Source organism: Callorhinchus milii, unplaced genomic scaffold (assembly GCF_018977255.1).
Source record: "Callorhinchus milii isolate IMCB2004 unplaced genomic scaffold, IMCB_Cmil_1.0 Scaffold18, whole genome shotgun sequence".
In the NCBI taxonomy this organism is placed as follows: Eukaryota; Metazoa; Chordata; class Chondrichthyes; order Chimaeriformes; family Callorhinchidae; genus Callorhinchus; species Callorhinchus milii.
Genome location: NW_024704759.1, coordinates 3,238,845 through 3,252,334, shown reverse-complemented (window position 1 = coordinate 3,252,334; position 13,490 = coordinate 3,238,845). Strand labels below are relative to the sequence as shown.

At 49.1% G+C, this 13,490-nt stretch overlaps 1 protein-coding gene across 1 annotated transcript in view; it reads left to right on the top strand.

Moving 5' to 3' along the window:
* The first annotated feature begins 3,064 nt into the window (after nucleotides 1–3,064).
* LOC103173094 (protein SOGA1) overlaps nucleotides 3,065–13,490 on the top strand; it is a 29,655-nt gene continuing 19,229 nt past the window's right edge. The window contains 3 exon segments of the mRNA XM_042341930.1: nucleotides 3,065–3,181; nucleotides 5,850–6,074; nucleotides 8,084–8,242. Of these exon segments, the coding sequence (XP_042197864.1) occupies nucleotides 3,146–3,181; nucleotides 5,850–6,074; nucleotides 8,084–8,242 (420 nt within the window). The 5' untranslated portion in view covers nucleotides 3,065–3,145.

The window sequence follows — 13,490 nt, the reverse complement described above, 5'->3', positions numbered from 1 at the left end:
AGGCCTTCAACAACAACAAAATTCATCTTTCACGTTGGGAGAATGTCCCAAGGTGCAGGACAGTCAGTGTTTCGAGCTGGGGGGTTGGGATCGGGGAGTGGGGAGGGCAGTCGGGGGGGAAGGAGGGTGATCAAAGGCACCGTCGAAGAGGAGAATCTTGAGATGGGTCTTGAAGGAGGCAAGGGAGGGGGTGAGACAGGGGGGACTGTGGGATGGAGTTCCAGAGGGTGGGGGCAGAGTGGCTGAAGGTTTGCCCGCCAATGGTGGGGTGGACGAGGCGGGGACGTGAAGCAGGCTGGAACCAGCTGAGCGGAGGGAGCGGGCAGGTCGGCAGGGGGTTAGGAGGTCGCAGACGTAGGGGGGAGCAAGGCCACGGAGGGCTTTGAAGGTGAGGACCAGGATCCTGAACTGCATCCTCTGTGTGATGGAAGCCAGTGGAGTCGGACGAGGATGGGGGTGATTGGGTCACGGAGCCTGGTGCGGGAGAAGACACGGGCTGCAGAGCTCTGGATGATCTGCAGTCTATGGAGGGAGGAGTTGGGGAGGCCAACTTCACTTGTGTTTCCCTATGTCCCAGACACAAGGCTGACCAAAAAACAATGTTTAAGAGATGGCAGTGAACAGCCAGAGAGACAGTGGGAGAGTGGACTGGGAAGTGGGAATATGGGCCCATAATTGTCAGGTCAAAGTATTAAGGGATTCGGGGCAAGGACGGGTAATTGGACTCGATGTACAGATCAGCCATGATCTTATAGAATGGCAGAACAGGCTCGAGGGACTGAATGGCCTCCTCCCGTTTCTATGACTAGAAAAGACTTTAAACAGAGAACAAGTTAGGACAAGTATAAAATGATATATAATAATATATATCCTGTGTTCAATTCTCGATTCATGAGCCGTTCCCCCCTCCCCGCTGCCCCACAACTGCACCCCCTCCCCAGCGCAACCCCCACCCCCACAAATTTCTAAAAAAATAAATTCCCAAACAAATATTAAGACATTTTAAGAATGGTTCCACCCCCCCAACCCCCACCCCCACCCCCACCCCCACCTTGCCAGTACTGCAGAAGAAAGAACAATTTCCAAATTACGGCCAATTTTTTTGGGGGGGAAATAAAATCGAAAGACAGAATTGGCCCAGAATAGTCAAGACTGATATAAATCATCACAAATAATGATTATAATTATTATTAATGCAGTATATCCTGTGAAGCACGACACGATACGGCCTCAGATCACATGCCAGGATTATTAGCGATACAGCTTGCATTCGATGCGGGCGGGAGCTTGTCTCAAAGTGCTTGGCGGCATTTCCCCCCCCAACCCCCCCCCCCCCCCCCCCCCCCCCCCCCCCCCCCCCCCCCCACACTGTGCAGCGTCCTGCGCTGTGACGCTTTACGGGATGCCAGACTGGCCTGATGAGGGGTGCTATTATATGAATGCAAGTTGCTGCTGTTGTTGTTGTGCTTTTTTTGTGGGGTGGTGGTGCGTGTGTGGGTGGTTACAGTATAGTACTGTGTGCAAATCTCTGGTCTGCTCCAGGGGTAGCAATTCCATTGAAGGACGTCTGATGCAAGGGGGGAGCCAGCAAGCAAGCAAAGCTAAACTAAGCCACATAGCCACAGCCAAAGCTTCTGCCAAGGCACCAGATATTACGCGTCAGGAGCCTTGGGGGCGGATTAACATGCTATTTCCCTAGCAGCTTGGAGGCGAATTAATGGGAAGGAGGTGGGGGATAAAGAGGCCAGAGTGTCTGTCTGAGCGAACATTTTTTTGTTGGGTAGTGGGGGTGGGGGCAAATACCTCTTTCCCCCTCGCCTCTGCCAAAGGAAAATAGACATTGCACACACACACACACACAGGAAAGAGCTGATCGTTTGCTGCCTTGTGTGGATTTGCTGGTGGGTTGGTGTGTGTTGGGAGGAAGAGGGTGTGTGTGTGTGAGAGAGAGAGAGAAAGAGAAAGAGGGAGAGAAAGAGAGAGAGAGAGAGCGAAGAGGATTGCAGTCAACAGAGAAGGATTTATTTCTTGTTTTCTTTCTCTCTGTGTGTGTTGTGTGTGTGTGTATTTTTTTTGTTGGCCTCTCTCTCTCTCTCTCTCCTCTCTCCTCTCTTGTCCTGCTCCAGGAACCCAAGTAAGTGTTAAATGCAATCCCGGCTCTCTCTCTCCTCTCTTCTCCTCTTCTTCTCTTCTTCTTCTTGTTCATCACCTGCGGTCGATGCTTCTTCCGTCGGACTCTGGGCGAAGGATGGAGGTTATGAATGGGAGTGAGACCCAACCATCACCATCACCACCACCACCACTACAACAACAACAACATCATCCACAACAACAACATGATCAGCAACAACAACAACAGCAACAACCAAAACAGAAGCAACAGCACCAGCCACACCAACAGAAGCAGAAACACCATCCGCACCCACAGCCACAGAAGCATCTGCTCAAGAAAAGGCTCCATCGAGCCCCGTCTCCAGCCAGACCCAAGGATGTCCGAGGTTGGTCTTTGGCCGGCAGGTCCAAAGGCAACAGCGGCAGCAGCGGCAAGGACAAGAGCAACGCCAGCTGCCAGCAAGCCCTGGCACAGTGTCGCTTTGCCAGGCACCTCCCTGGCACTGCCAGGGGCAACGGCAGCAGCAGCAACAGCAGCAGCGGCAGCCACAAGGCACCGGGCATGGCATCGACCTCCTCTGCCTCTCCTGCACCCGGCCCGGGCAGAGCCGGCAAGGGCAAGGGCAAGGGCATGGGGGGCACGAGCACGGGCACGTCCAGGTGCAAGAAGAAACCCACCAGGGATGCCAGGGGCCGGAGCCACCAGGGCCAGCTCTCGCCCTCGCCCTCGGCCTCGCCCTCACCCTGCGGGAGCAGCTCGGAGCTGTCAGATTGCGCTCTGTCCACGGGCAACAGCGACAGCGAGTCGGGCCGAGGGGCGAGCGAGTCGGAGCCCCGGGAGGGGGACAGGAGCTGGGCGGCTGAGGACCCGGTGCCAGAGCCTACGGGGAGTGGCAGTGCCAGCGCCAGTGCCAGCGCCAGCAGCGCCCAGTCACCAGCCTCCCTGCTGCGGGTGAGTGTCAGCACCTCCCTGGCTCTCTCCGACCTGAGCGAACAGCTGGCCGGCAGCATCCAGGAGGAGCTGCTGAGGGAGATGGAGGAGATGAGATCAGAGAACGAGTACCTGAAGGTGGGTGAAAAAAAGGATGTCAGGGCGAAGGAGGGGGGAAAGGGTTAAAAAAAAGAGGGAGGTTCCCATGTGATCGATTCGTTTGCAGATCGATACCTCGATATTGCTGATCGATATTACAATTATTGTTACTGTTATTATCGATATCCGGAGTCGTTAACGCAGATTCCGTTCCGGCCTCAATATTGCGGATAATAATAATAATAATAATAATCCTTACATTTGATGTAGCGCTTTTCACATCTTCTCGAAGTCTCAAAGCGCTTCACAGAACAGACTGTAAAGTGAATTGACCGTATATTTGTGGGTGAAACTCCTCGAATAACGATCGCAAATCAATACCAATGCAGTTCCTGTTACGGATCGATAGGCGCGAAACACGTATTGCCGGTTCTTGTCGCAGATCCATATCAGGGATCAATACAGCAACTCAGTGTTACGGGTCAATATTTACAATTCGCGTCACAGCCCAAATGTGTTACGACGGTAATCCCGAATCAGGTCGCAGATCAGTCTCGCAAATCGCGTAACCATTTTTATTACGGGATCCAGATTACAAACCGTATTACGACTCAACGTTGTACGTCAATATCGCGAAGGGTTACAGTTTCACTTCGCGGTTATTTGTGGGACAAGCCGCGTGCGCCTTGGCTGATGGGTCTGCCCCACAAAACACACAGTCACTCCACTGTACAGTATTATAATAATCATAAAATAATAATAATAATCCTTGCATTTGATATCACGCCCTATCGCGTTTTCGAACGGTCTCAAAGCGCTTCACAGGATAGACTGTGTAAAGTGATGTGACTGTGTATTTTGTACAATGTGTGCGTATCCTGTAAGCAGACTGGCTATCATTGAATTCCCACCTTACATCTTTAGGAAGTGACGTGCAGTTGTAAACTGACACCCACCACCTCCCCCTCTCCCCCCACCCCACCCCACCCCACCCGCCTTCCCCCCAACCCCCCACCCCCCACCAGCCCCACCGTCCGATTCCACCCCCATGACAAAGCCTGTGCACAATTATGTACAGTGAGCACGACCGGCAGTTGGAACTCCACACGGTTTCAGGCTGTGTGCGCGGTGTACGGTGCCGGATGCCTGCGCTTTGGAGGAATCTGGTGGTACATTACGTAGCGCTCCACTGTTCCCTTCGGGAATGTATTCAACAAAAAAGCTGCGAAAGCTAACAAAAACACAGCTAAGCTGCAGCTGCAGTGACATCACTGTCACACCCGCTTAGTACAGACGGCCACTCGCCCGGAAATAATACCCCCTTATTTTGTGTGTGTGGCGGTGGAGGGGGGGGGTGGGTGTTGGGTAGTGGGGGATGAGGGAATGAATTGCTTTTCTTTCTGGTTGAGATCAATTGCCCCCACCTCGCTCCTCCCAACCACCATCCCCACCCCCCCAATGAGTTCCTTACACCTGGCAGCCTAGCAGGAGGCAATGACATCATCGGGCTGGCAGGCTGGCATAGCAGTGGGTGTCCCAATGCCCTACCCGCTGTGAGCTGTGTGATTGCTCGCAGACAATTAGTGCGTAAGTAACCGTTTCAGAAAGCCAGGCTGGCTCACCGGCAGGGCCTGGGAGGGCAGACCAGTCACTGGGGGCAGGGGAATCATCTCACGAAGCTCCTGTTAATCCTGCAAGCCAAAGCCCTAACAGGTAGGGTGGTCCGAGCTGGACAAGCAGCGGGAAAGCTTGCCGGACAGCAATATCGCCAACGGGATGCATGCATTCTCAGCTTGGTTTGGATACTCGCAGTCATGTGATGGGTGGCGGGTTTCCGCACGTGTCAGACACCCAGCTGACCAAAAATGTTTTCAAAAAGGGCATCCCCTGAGACAAGAGATTAATGCCAAAGAGGTCCAGCCTACGTCACTGTCATTGTTTATCAACCTTTCCTTCACGCCATTCTGTCCAAACCTGCGTTTACCTGCAAAGAGAAATCTGATGCATCAATAAGTCAGCAGAGGCTTCTTGACTTAAATGTATTCCCTGACGCGCTTTGAAACGTCCCGCAGACGTAATAAGGCACTATATCAAATGCAAGGATTATTTTTATCATCAAGTGCTTCAACAGAGAGAATTAAGGAAGGCCGCACGTCTCACTGGCCGGCTCGGTGCTGTCAATGGCAAGCTGTGCGTTTTTAGCTGGTTAATAACTCCAGCAGTTACCGCCCCCTGCCCCGAACAGCCCCACACCGCACATTCTGGGGTCTCCCCTCCCCAAGCCTTGGCTCTTGCCAGACTATCCCTGATGCTCTCCTGAATTAGATAAACGGGGTGCATTCCTCCAGGGAGGTGAAGTGCGTATTGCATTCCAGACACGGGGAAATTTCCGTGTGTAGGTGACGTACTTATGTGAAACTCTCAGTGATGGGTGCAAAATTTTGCCCACAAAATGCACAGTCACTACACTTTTACAATAAATCCTGTGAAGCACAACAAGACGCCTTGCTGATGTAGAAGGCGCTGTATCAAATGCAGGGAATATTATCCAATTTATTATTCAATTTGCAGTCCTTAGCAACACTAAATACGCGTTGTAGTGTCTCTAATTTCACCCCCTTCCCCTAAATTGGCACAAAACAGCTCTGAAAATGAAATGAATATCATTTTTCCTTCCCTTCCTCCCCACCACCCGCCCAATGTTCAGGATGAAATTGAGGAGCTGCGGGCAGAAATGCTGGAGATGAGGGACATCTATTTGGAAGAGGACGTTTACCAGCTGCAGGAGCTGCGGCAGGAATTAGACCGAGCAAACAAGACGTGTCGAATCCTTCAGTATCGACTGCGAAAGACTGAGCGAAGGAGCCTTCGGGTGGCACAAACCGGCCAGGTCGATGGAGAGCTGATAAGGAGTTTAGAGCAAGATGTGAAGGTATTGTTTGCTGCGTCTTGATTTGTGTTGCAAATGTTTCTTCAACCTGGCTGGCCGGCTGTCAGTCCACACGTGCCCTTTATGTGCGATTTATCTTACTTGACACAACAGTCATATACTTCTACTTGTGCTGCAATCCTGTCTTCCTACTCAACGCAGCGACCAGAGGAATGTCGGGTCGCCCAGTCACCATGACGTCACTTCCTGCGAGGTCTACAAATGCTAGATGCCAACTCCAGATGGAGTGGAGTGCGTGTGCGTAACCTACAATAACAACAACTTGCATTTATAGAGCGACCCTCAATACAGGGTAACGTCCCAGAGCGCTTGAAATAGCAGAGCACAACGCCAAGCCGGGGGCGGGGGGGTGGGGGGCGGGGGGAAGAAGGTGACCGAAGGCACAGTCGAAGAGGCAATGACTGAGACGTGGTCTGAAGATGGGGAAGGAAGGGGTAAGGCAGAAGGATAGAGGGAGAGTGTTCAAGAGTTTCAGGGTACAGTCTACAACACATGCTCGATCCCAGCCGGTTCTCCTTTGGCTCTGAACCCTTCGAGTGAATTCCACTGTTGAGAAGCAATGGAGCAGTCACTCCTGCTGTAACCAGTTTTGTGCGTGTGCATGCTTCGCGCCAGAATGCAAATAAACAAGCCCTTTGCTTGTTGTGCAAGCTCATTGTTGCTGCCCCCTTTCAAGCCCAATCAGTTATACTCGCTCCTGAGTTGATCTAATTGAGCGAATTAATTTGCTGACGACCACACTTTTCTGAACATCAGATTCCTGTTTTGACTGAAGGCAAAAAATGTCCGTGCGTGTTGGCCAGCTTCTTGGCCATGAGGGATTTGTTATTTTGCAGTGAATCTGGAATCACCATCCAAATGCCATCTTTCTTTTGACTAAGAGATAGATTTATATAATAGTAATAATCCTGGCAGTTGGTCTTCCAGACGTCTCAAAGCTCTTCACAGAATATGTTTTAAAGCGAATGTTTTGTGGGTGAAACGCAGCAGCCAATTGCACACAGAGGCGTCTCACAAACAGTCGTGGATTGAAGTGTCCAACAGTGAAAGGAGAGCTTAAGGAGAATTTACGTTCACGCACATAGAATCGTTTGGATGTGGATTGGACTGTCAAGTAAGGGGTTAAGAGACAGAGTCCTTTGTAGGTTTCAAGAGGGAATTTGTCACCCCTATGTTTCCTCTCTACAATGCACTTGACCAACAGCTGAAACATGTGGAAGAATGATGATAATTGTATTTAGAAGTACTTAATTGTATTCAGTACAAATGTTTAATTGTATTTATAAGTCCAGAGGATCGGTGCACATGTGTGTGTGAGTGCCATAATTTTCATGGCAGATGATAATCCTTTACCATTTTCGTTGCGATATCTTCCATAACAAGAAAGGATGGAGTTAGGAGGCAGTTACTAGTATCAGACACTCGACTCATCTGCAACAGAAAATAGAAATTCATTGTAAGAAAAAAAACCAAGGGGCAAAGAGACTTTGTGAACATCCTGTAGACAGAGGCTTGAGAGATAGGGGCTTGAAGGAATATGGGGCTAGGGCAGGGCTGTAGGATTGTATGAACAGCTTGCTCTGAAAGCTGGTGCAGACTCGATGGGCCGAGTGGTCTCTTTCTACACAGTAAATGTCTAATCATACAATTCCACTAAAGTGTCGAACAATTTTTTTTTGTATTTGTGGCTGATTAACATATTAAACAAGGGTGACTTTTAAAGGTGTTGCCAATAAAGGCCTGGATATCTTCCCCCCCCAAAAAAAATAATAATAATACGGTCACTTCAGTCCACGACTGTTTGTGGGACACTGCTGTGTATGCAATTGGCTGCCGCGTTTCGCCCACAAAATACACAGTCGATTCGCTTTACAGTATATTCCGTGAAGCGCTTTGAGACACCTCAACGACATGATAAGGCGCTTCATCAAGCGCAAGGATTATAAGGACGTCAGTGTGTTTCCCGCGTGTAACGAGTTTCCCGTTCCCAGGTCTCAAAAGACGTGTCGGTGAGGCTACACGGTGAGCTGGAAACCATAGAGAAGAAGCGAGTGAGGCTGGAGGACGAAAACGAAGACCTTCGTCGGAGGCTAATTGAAGTGGACGTTTCGAAGCAGGTGCTGCAGAGCGAAATGGACAAACTGAAGGAGGTAAAGCAGCGACGTTTGTGTCAGCCTCACCGTCTAGGCTGGTGCTGCAGCACAGTGCCGGGTGGGTGGGGAGTGAGGATAGCTGCATTGTCGGGAGGTGCCGTCCTTCGGATGAGACATTAAACCGAAGATCGCCGTCCATGACTTGGTCGGGTTGGGTGTTAAAGCATTCACCTGAATCGAAAGGCAGGCGGAGTCTAAACTACCGCCTCGATCAAAAACAAGGGATCGCGATCTGGAAATTCATAAATAATAGACGTTGGAATGTGAAATGCGCCTAAACATGGAAGTCAGTTGAAAACAATACTGCAGTGTTTGGTCTCTCAGCGTGTTTCAGACCCCGTGATATCCCCCACTAGCCGCTGATTAGACCTTTTGCTGCTTCGTGGCCTCGGCTAATTATAGCAGTGAGTTTGAAGGCAGAGTTCTTCCTCCTCATATGTCGCTCACTGATAACTTTCTGAGGTGCCACTGGGCGTGATTAAGGAAAGCTGCCTTATAGCTTGAACTGTTATCCTCGGTGTGTTTGTGTGTGTATCTCTATATCTATAAATAATGTGTGTACATGTACGGTGTGTGTGTGGATGGTGTGTGAGTATATACGGTGTGTTTGTATGTGCTGTGAGTGTTTTTCATCTCTGTATTTGCGTAGTATGTGTGTGTCCATGTATGTGTTTATGATACTGGTATGTATGGTGTTTGCATATGTATGGTGTGTGTGTGCATGGTGTGTGTTTTTATGATGTCTGTGTGTGTGTGTATGTTAACGTCTGTGTGTGTGTTGTCTGTGTGTGTGTGTGTGTGTGTGTGTGCATTGATGTGTGTGTGTGTTGATGTCGCCGTCCGGCGTGGAGGACGCTATATAAATCCAAGTTGTTGTTGTTGATATTTGTGTGGGTGTGTATGTTGATGTCTGTGTGTGTGTGCGTGTGTATAATTCTGTGTCTGTCTGTCTGTGTGTGTGTGTTGATGTCTGTGTGTGTGTGTGCGCGCGTACGCTTTGATATGTGTATGTGTGTACGTTGACATCTGTGTATGTGTGTGTGTTGATGTCTGTGTGTGTGTGTGTGGGGGGGGCGTGGATGGGTGTCATGTGGTGAGATAGTCAGTATACGGGTAATGTGAACATTGATTGAAATAAATGAGACAAAGACGGTATTTGTTCAGAGTCACTTGACTAGGAGAACATCTCTGGAATGTAGAGCATGTCTCTTAGTCACAGTGACTCGGCTGCCTTCCTGCTTTATAATTTGATGGCTCGCCGATGTTCAGTACCTATTAAGCGTATCGTCGCTAATCACATAAGTCACACCAGCTCAGCTTTACTGGAACTATTTATGCCTGAAAGAAGATGGTTTGGACATGTCAGCAGTTTCAAGAGGGATTTAGACAGCTATTTGGCAAATATAAATTGATCTGAGAGCAGAGTGATATGCGGTGCATATATTTAACTTTATTTATTTTACTGTGATGAGTCGCAGTGGCCAGTGTTTTGCGGTGGTGGTGAATAGGTTTGTTGTACGGAAGAGTAAAGGCTCAGCATGCAATCTAAATCCCACCGCAGCGGGTCTGAAAGTCTGAAAGTCAGTGTTTGTCACAGAAATGCAAAGATGTCCTCGTCGGAGCTCACTGTCTTAATCCGTCGTTCAGATGAGATGTTAAACCAAGGTTCTCGACTGCCAGTTTGTGTGGATGTTAAAGATCCCATGGCACTACTCGTAAAGAGAAGGCAATTTCTCCCATGTGTCCTGGCTGATGATGTCCTCATATAAAAATTGGTCATTCACTTCACGACTGTATACGGAACATCGCTGTGTGCAAATTGACTGCCACGTTTGCCTATAAACAACACGGTCACTACATTTTACAGTAAGATCCTGTGAAGCGCTCTGAGATACCAAAGGCGCTATATCAAATGCAATAATTGCTATTATTATTAATAATAATTAAATGTGACGAGAAGAAATCAACGCACCTTAATAACCCAACGGCGGGTAATCGCTTTGTCCCAGACGTGACCTTTTAGTTTGTGGCTCTGATGGATTTTTATGCCAGGAACATTTCAACAGCAGGTTGTGCATTCATTTGCGTCCAGGAGCCATGCATAATGTATTGAGTTAAGAGCTGGCCCTCAGAGAGCGATAACCTGCGGTAACTAGGCCACTCCGCTGGTATCACACGTGAAAATTCATGCTCCCCAGATCCATGTTGAAGATTCTGTGCATGTTTTTCTCCCCCGTGATTTATTCCCGACCTCAGCTCTGTAAAATGATAACGCCTTCATGCCCATCATCTTTACAAGGGTGTAACACATGTAAAAATGTCATTGGGAGCAATATTTATCGCCAACAGTAAAGGTTCTGCTGAAATGATTCCAGCCGGATGCTCATTGCCCTGCTAAACCCAGTTGAAATGAAATGAGACTGTTTATTTACTGGCGGGGATTTTACGAGCGGCATCGATTTTGAAACCCCCCGACTGACGTGGACAAGAAATAATCATAATAATAATTAATAATAATCCTTGCATTTGATACATGCTTTCCACCTTATCATGTCGTCGAGATGTCCCAAAACTCTTCGCAGAGTATACTAGAATATGGATTCACTGTATTTTGTGGGTGAAACGCTGCAGCCAATAATAAATAATAATCCTTGCATTTGATATAGCGCCTTACCACATCTTCTAGACGTCTCAAAGCGCTTCACAGAACGTGTGGTAGAGTGAATTGACGGTATATTTTGTATGATCTGTGGTGGAAAGAGTGACCAATTGTATTTGGGGGATTGATGCCCAGTTACACGGACAGACTGAGGGCACAGAGCGATGATTGTGAGCTCGGTCACGAGACTGGTGAGAGAGCCAGTTCCTGATAAACACCTAATTACTCAGATACGTAATGGAGCATTGGGGCTCAGCTGGCTCCAAACCACAACTCATTCTTTCCGTCGCTGTTTACGAGATGTTGCAGCGTGCAACTCGGCTGCCGTGTTTGCCCGCAAGATACACAGTAACTACACTTCACTGTAAACCCTGTGAGAGCACGGTTTGCAGGGTTAACAGGAGCAGACTGGGAAGAATACCCGCCCGCCCTCCCCAGCGACCAACCGGTCTGCCCCCTCCCAAGTCCTGCCAATGAGCCAATGCTGGGCTGGTCTGCCCAACAGCAGTGCCCTGGAACCCTGCAGACCTGCCCGGCTCAGGAACCAGACTAGAGACTACCACAGAGGGTGGACTCAATTACGCTCTTATGTTGCCAAGCGCATTGCCTTGGAGCCAGTTCATCTTATTCCCCTTCCCCCACCCCTTCCCTCCCACCAAAGTATACTGACCAGATGCTTATAATATTCCACTCTTACATTAAAATAAGATATTGCAGCCGTAATCCAACGCAGTGGCACCACGGGTTTGCTTTTGGGTGAGGCTCCAGTCATTTGAGTTTAACAGGAAATGGGAGTTTAGTTGGCCGGCTGCGTATCAGAGGTGCTTCCTCTAGATCCCCAGACCCAATTCCCAGAACCTCTCGCTCGGAAACTGTTCCAACAAAGCCTCTTGGTTAACGACGCTTCCTGGTTCCATTCAGGCCAATTGCGATAAGATGATCAGGCTCTTGTTCTGTAAAGTCTTTCGCATGCTTTATCCCGCGCTCTCTCTCGCTCGTAGGCATCTGTCACTGTCACTACACTTTACAGTATTTCCTGCCAAATTCTTTGAGATGTCCTCAAACCGTTCAGTTCCTACACCCCTGATCTCTGGATCTCTCTCCCTCTATCATTTCATTTTGTCTTGCCCCCCCACACCACCCCGTTTCTCTCTTTTAAGTTCAGCCTCAAATGTTACCTCTTAAAAGTGCCTTTGGCCACCTCTGCCCTCATGCCCCCACCCCACCCCCTCACCCCCCAGCTCAGCATCCAAGCCCATCCCTGCAACGTGCTCCCAAGACATTACCCTCCCCGAAGGGCATGATATAAAAACAAATTATTGTTGTCCTCACGATGTGTAGCAACAACAACACTGTACTGGGTTTTTCATCCAGGATAGGGTGTGGGAATGCTGAAAGGATGTAAGGACTAGTATTTATTTTATTCTGTCTTCTTTTTTTCTCTCCGACATTTTCCTTTAAAGAGGTTTTTTTTTGAGGCTCTGTCCCGGGTCAGTGCTATTTATAAGCCTTGTAATTTGTGCAGTAAGAACAGTTTGGAAGAGCAGCTGAGTTTGTTCACTGGCTAAACATGAGATTTAACAGAGAGAGACAGGGTTCTGCCACCTCAGGAAACAGGATAAACGAGATGGTAACGTCACCAATCAAACCTCTCGCCTCTGGTATTTAAAATTGATAATGCTTACATTAGAATACGGCGCCTTTCATTTTGGGAGGACTTCTCAAAGCGCTTTGCGGAATGACTGTGCATTTTGTAGGCGAACCCACCAGCCGATTTGGACACAGCAACAGCCAACAGACCGCCATGAAGTGAATGGCTTGGTTTGATTTGCAGGGATTCTTGGTCAGGGTCAACGGGATTGAAGAATTTGCTTCTCTTTTCGAGTATTGCTGTGGGATCGTTAACGTCCACCTGGACGGGCACAAACAGAGCCTCGGTCTAACGTCTCATAAAGAGGTTTTCCCCGGTGTCCTGGTTGACAGTCTCCCCCCTACCCCCCAATAAGATCGATCATTCACTTGGCGGGCCATTGCTGTATGCAACTTGGCTGCCATGTTCCCCTACTAAATATAGGCCGTCTGCTGTGCAGTAAATCCTGCAACACACTTTGAGATGTGATCCTGAGGTGAAAGGCACTATATCACCCATAAAACACAGTCACTACACTTTATAGTATATCCTGCAATGCGCTTTGAGATGTCTCAAAGACGTGATAAGCGCTATATAACCCATGTGAAACCGATCACCTGCTCCCTCTACCCCATCCCTATCCCTCTCCATACCTCCCAGCTCCACCTCCTTGTCCCCCTGCTCACAGACATCATAAACCTCTCCTTATTCACTGGCACCATTCCCACCTCTTTAAAAATAGCCGTCATCACTCCTATCCTTAAAAAATCCTCCCTGGACCAATCTCTGCTCTCACATTACCGCCCCATCTCCAACCTCCCCTTCCTCTCCAAGGTCCTGTAACGATTTGTTGCTTCCCAGCTTCGCTCTTCCTCTCCCACCACTCCCTTCACGATCCCCTCCAAACGGGTTTCCGTGCTGCCCACAACACAGAAACAGCCCTGGTCAAAATGACC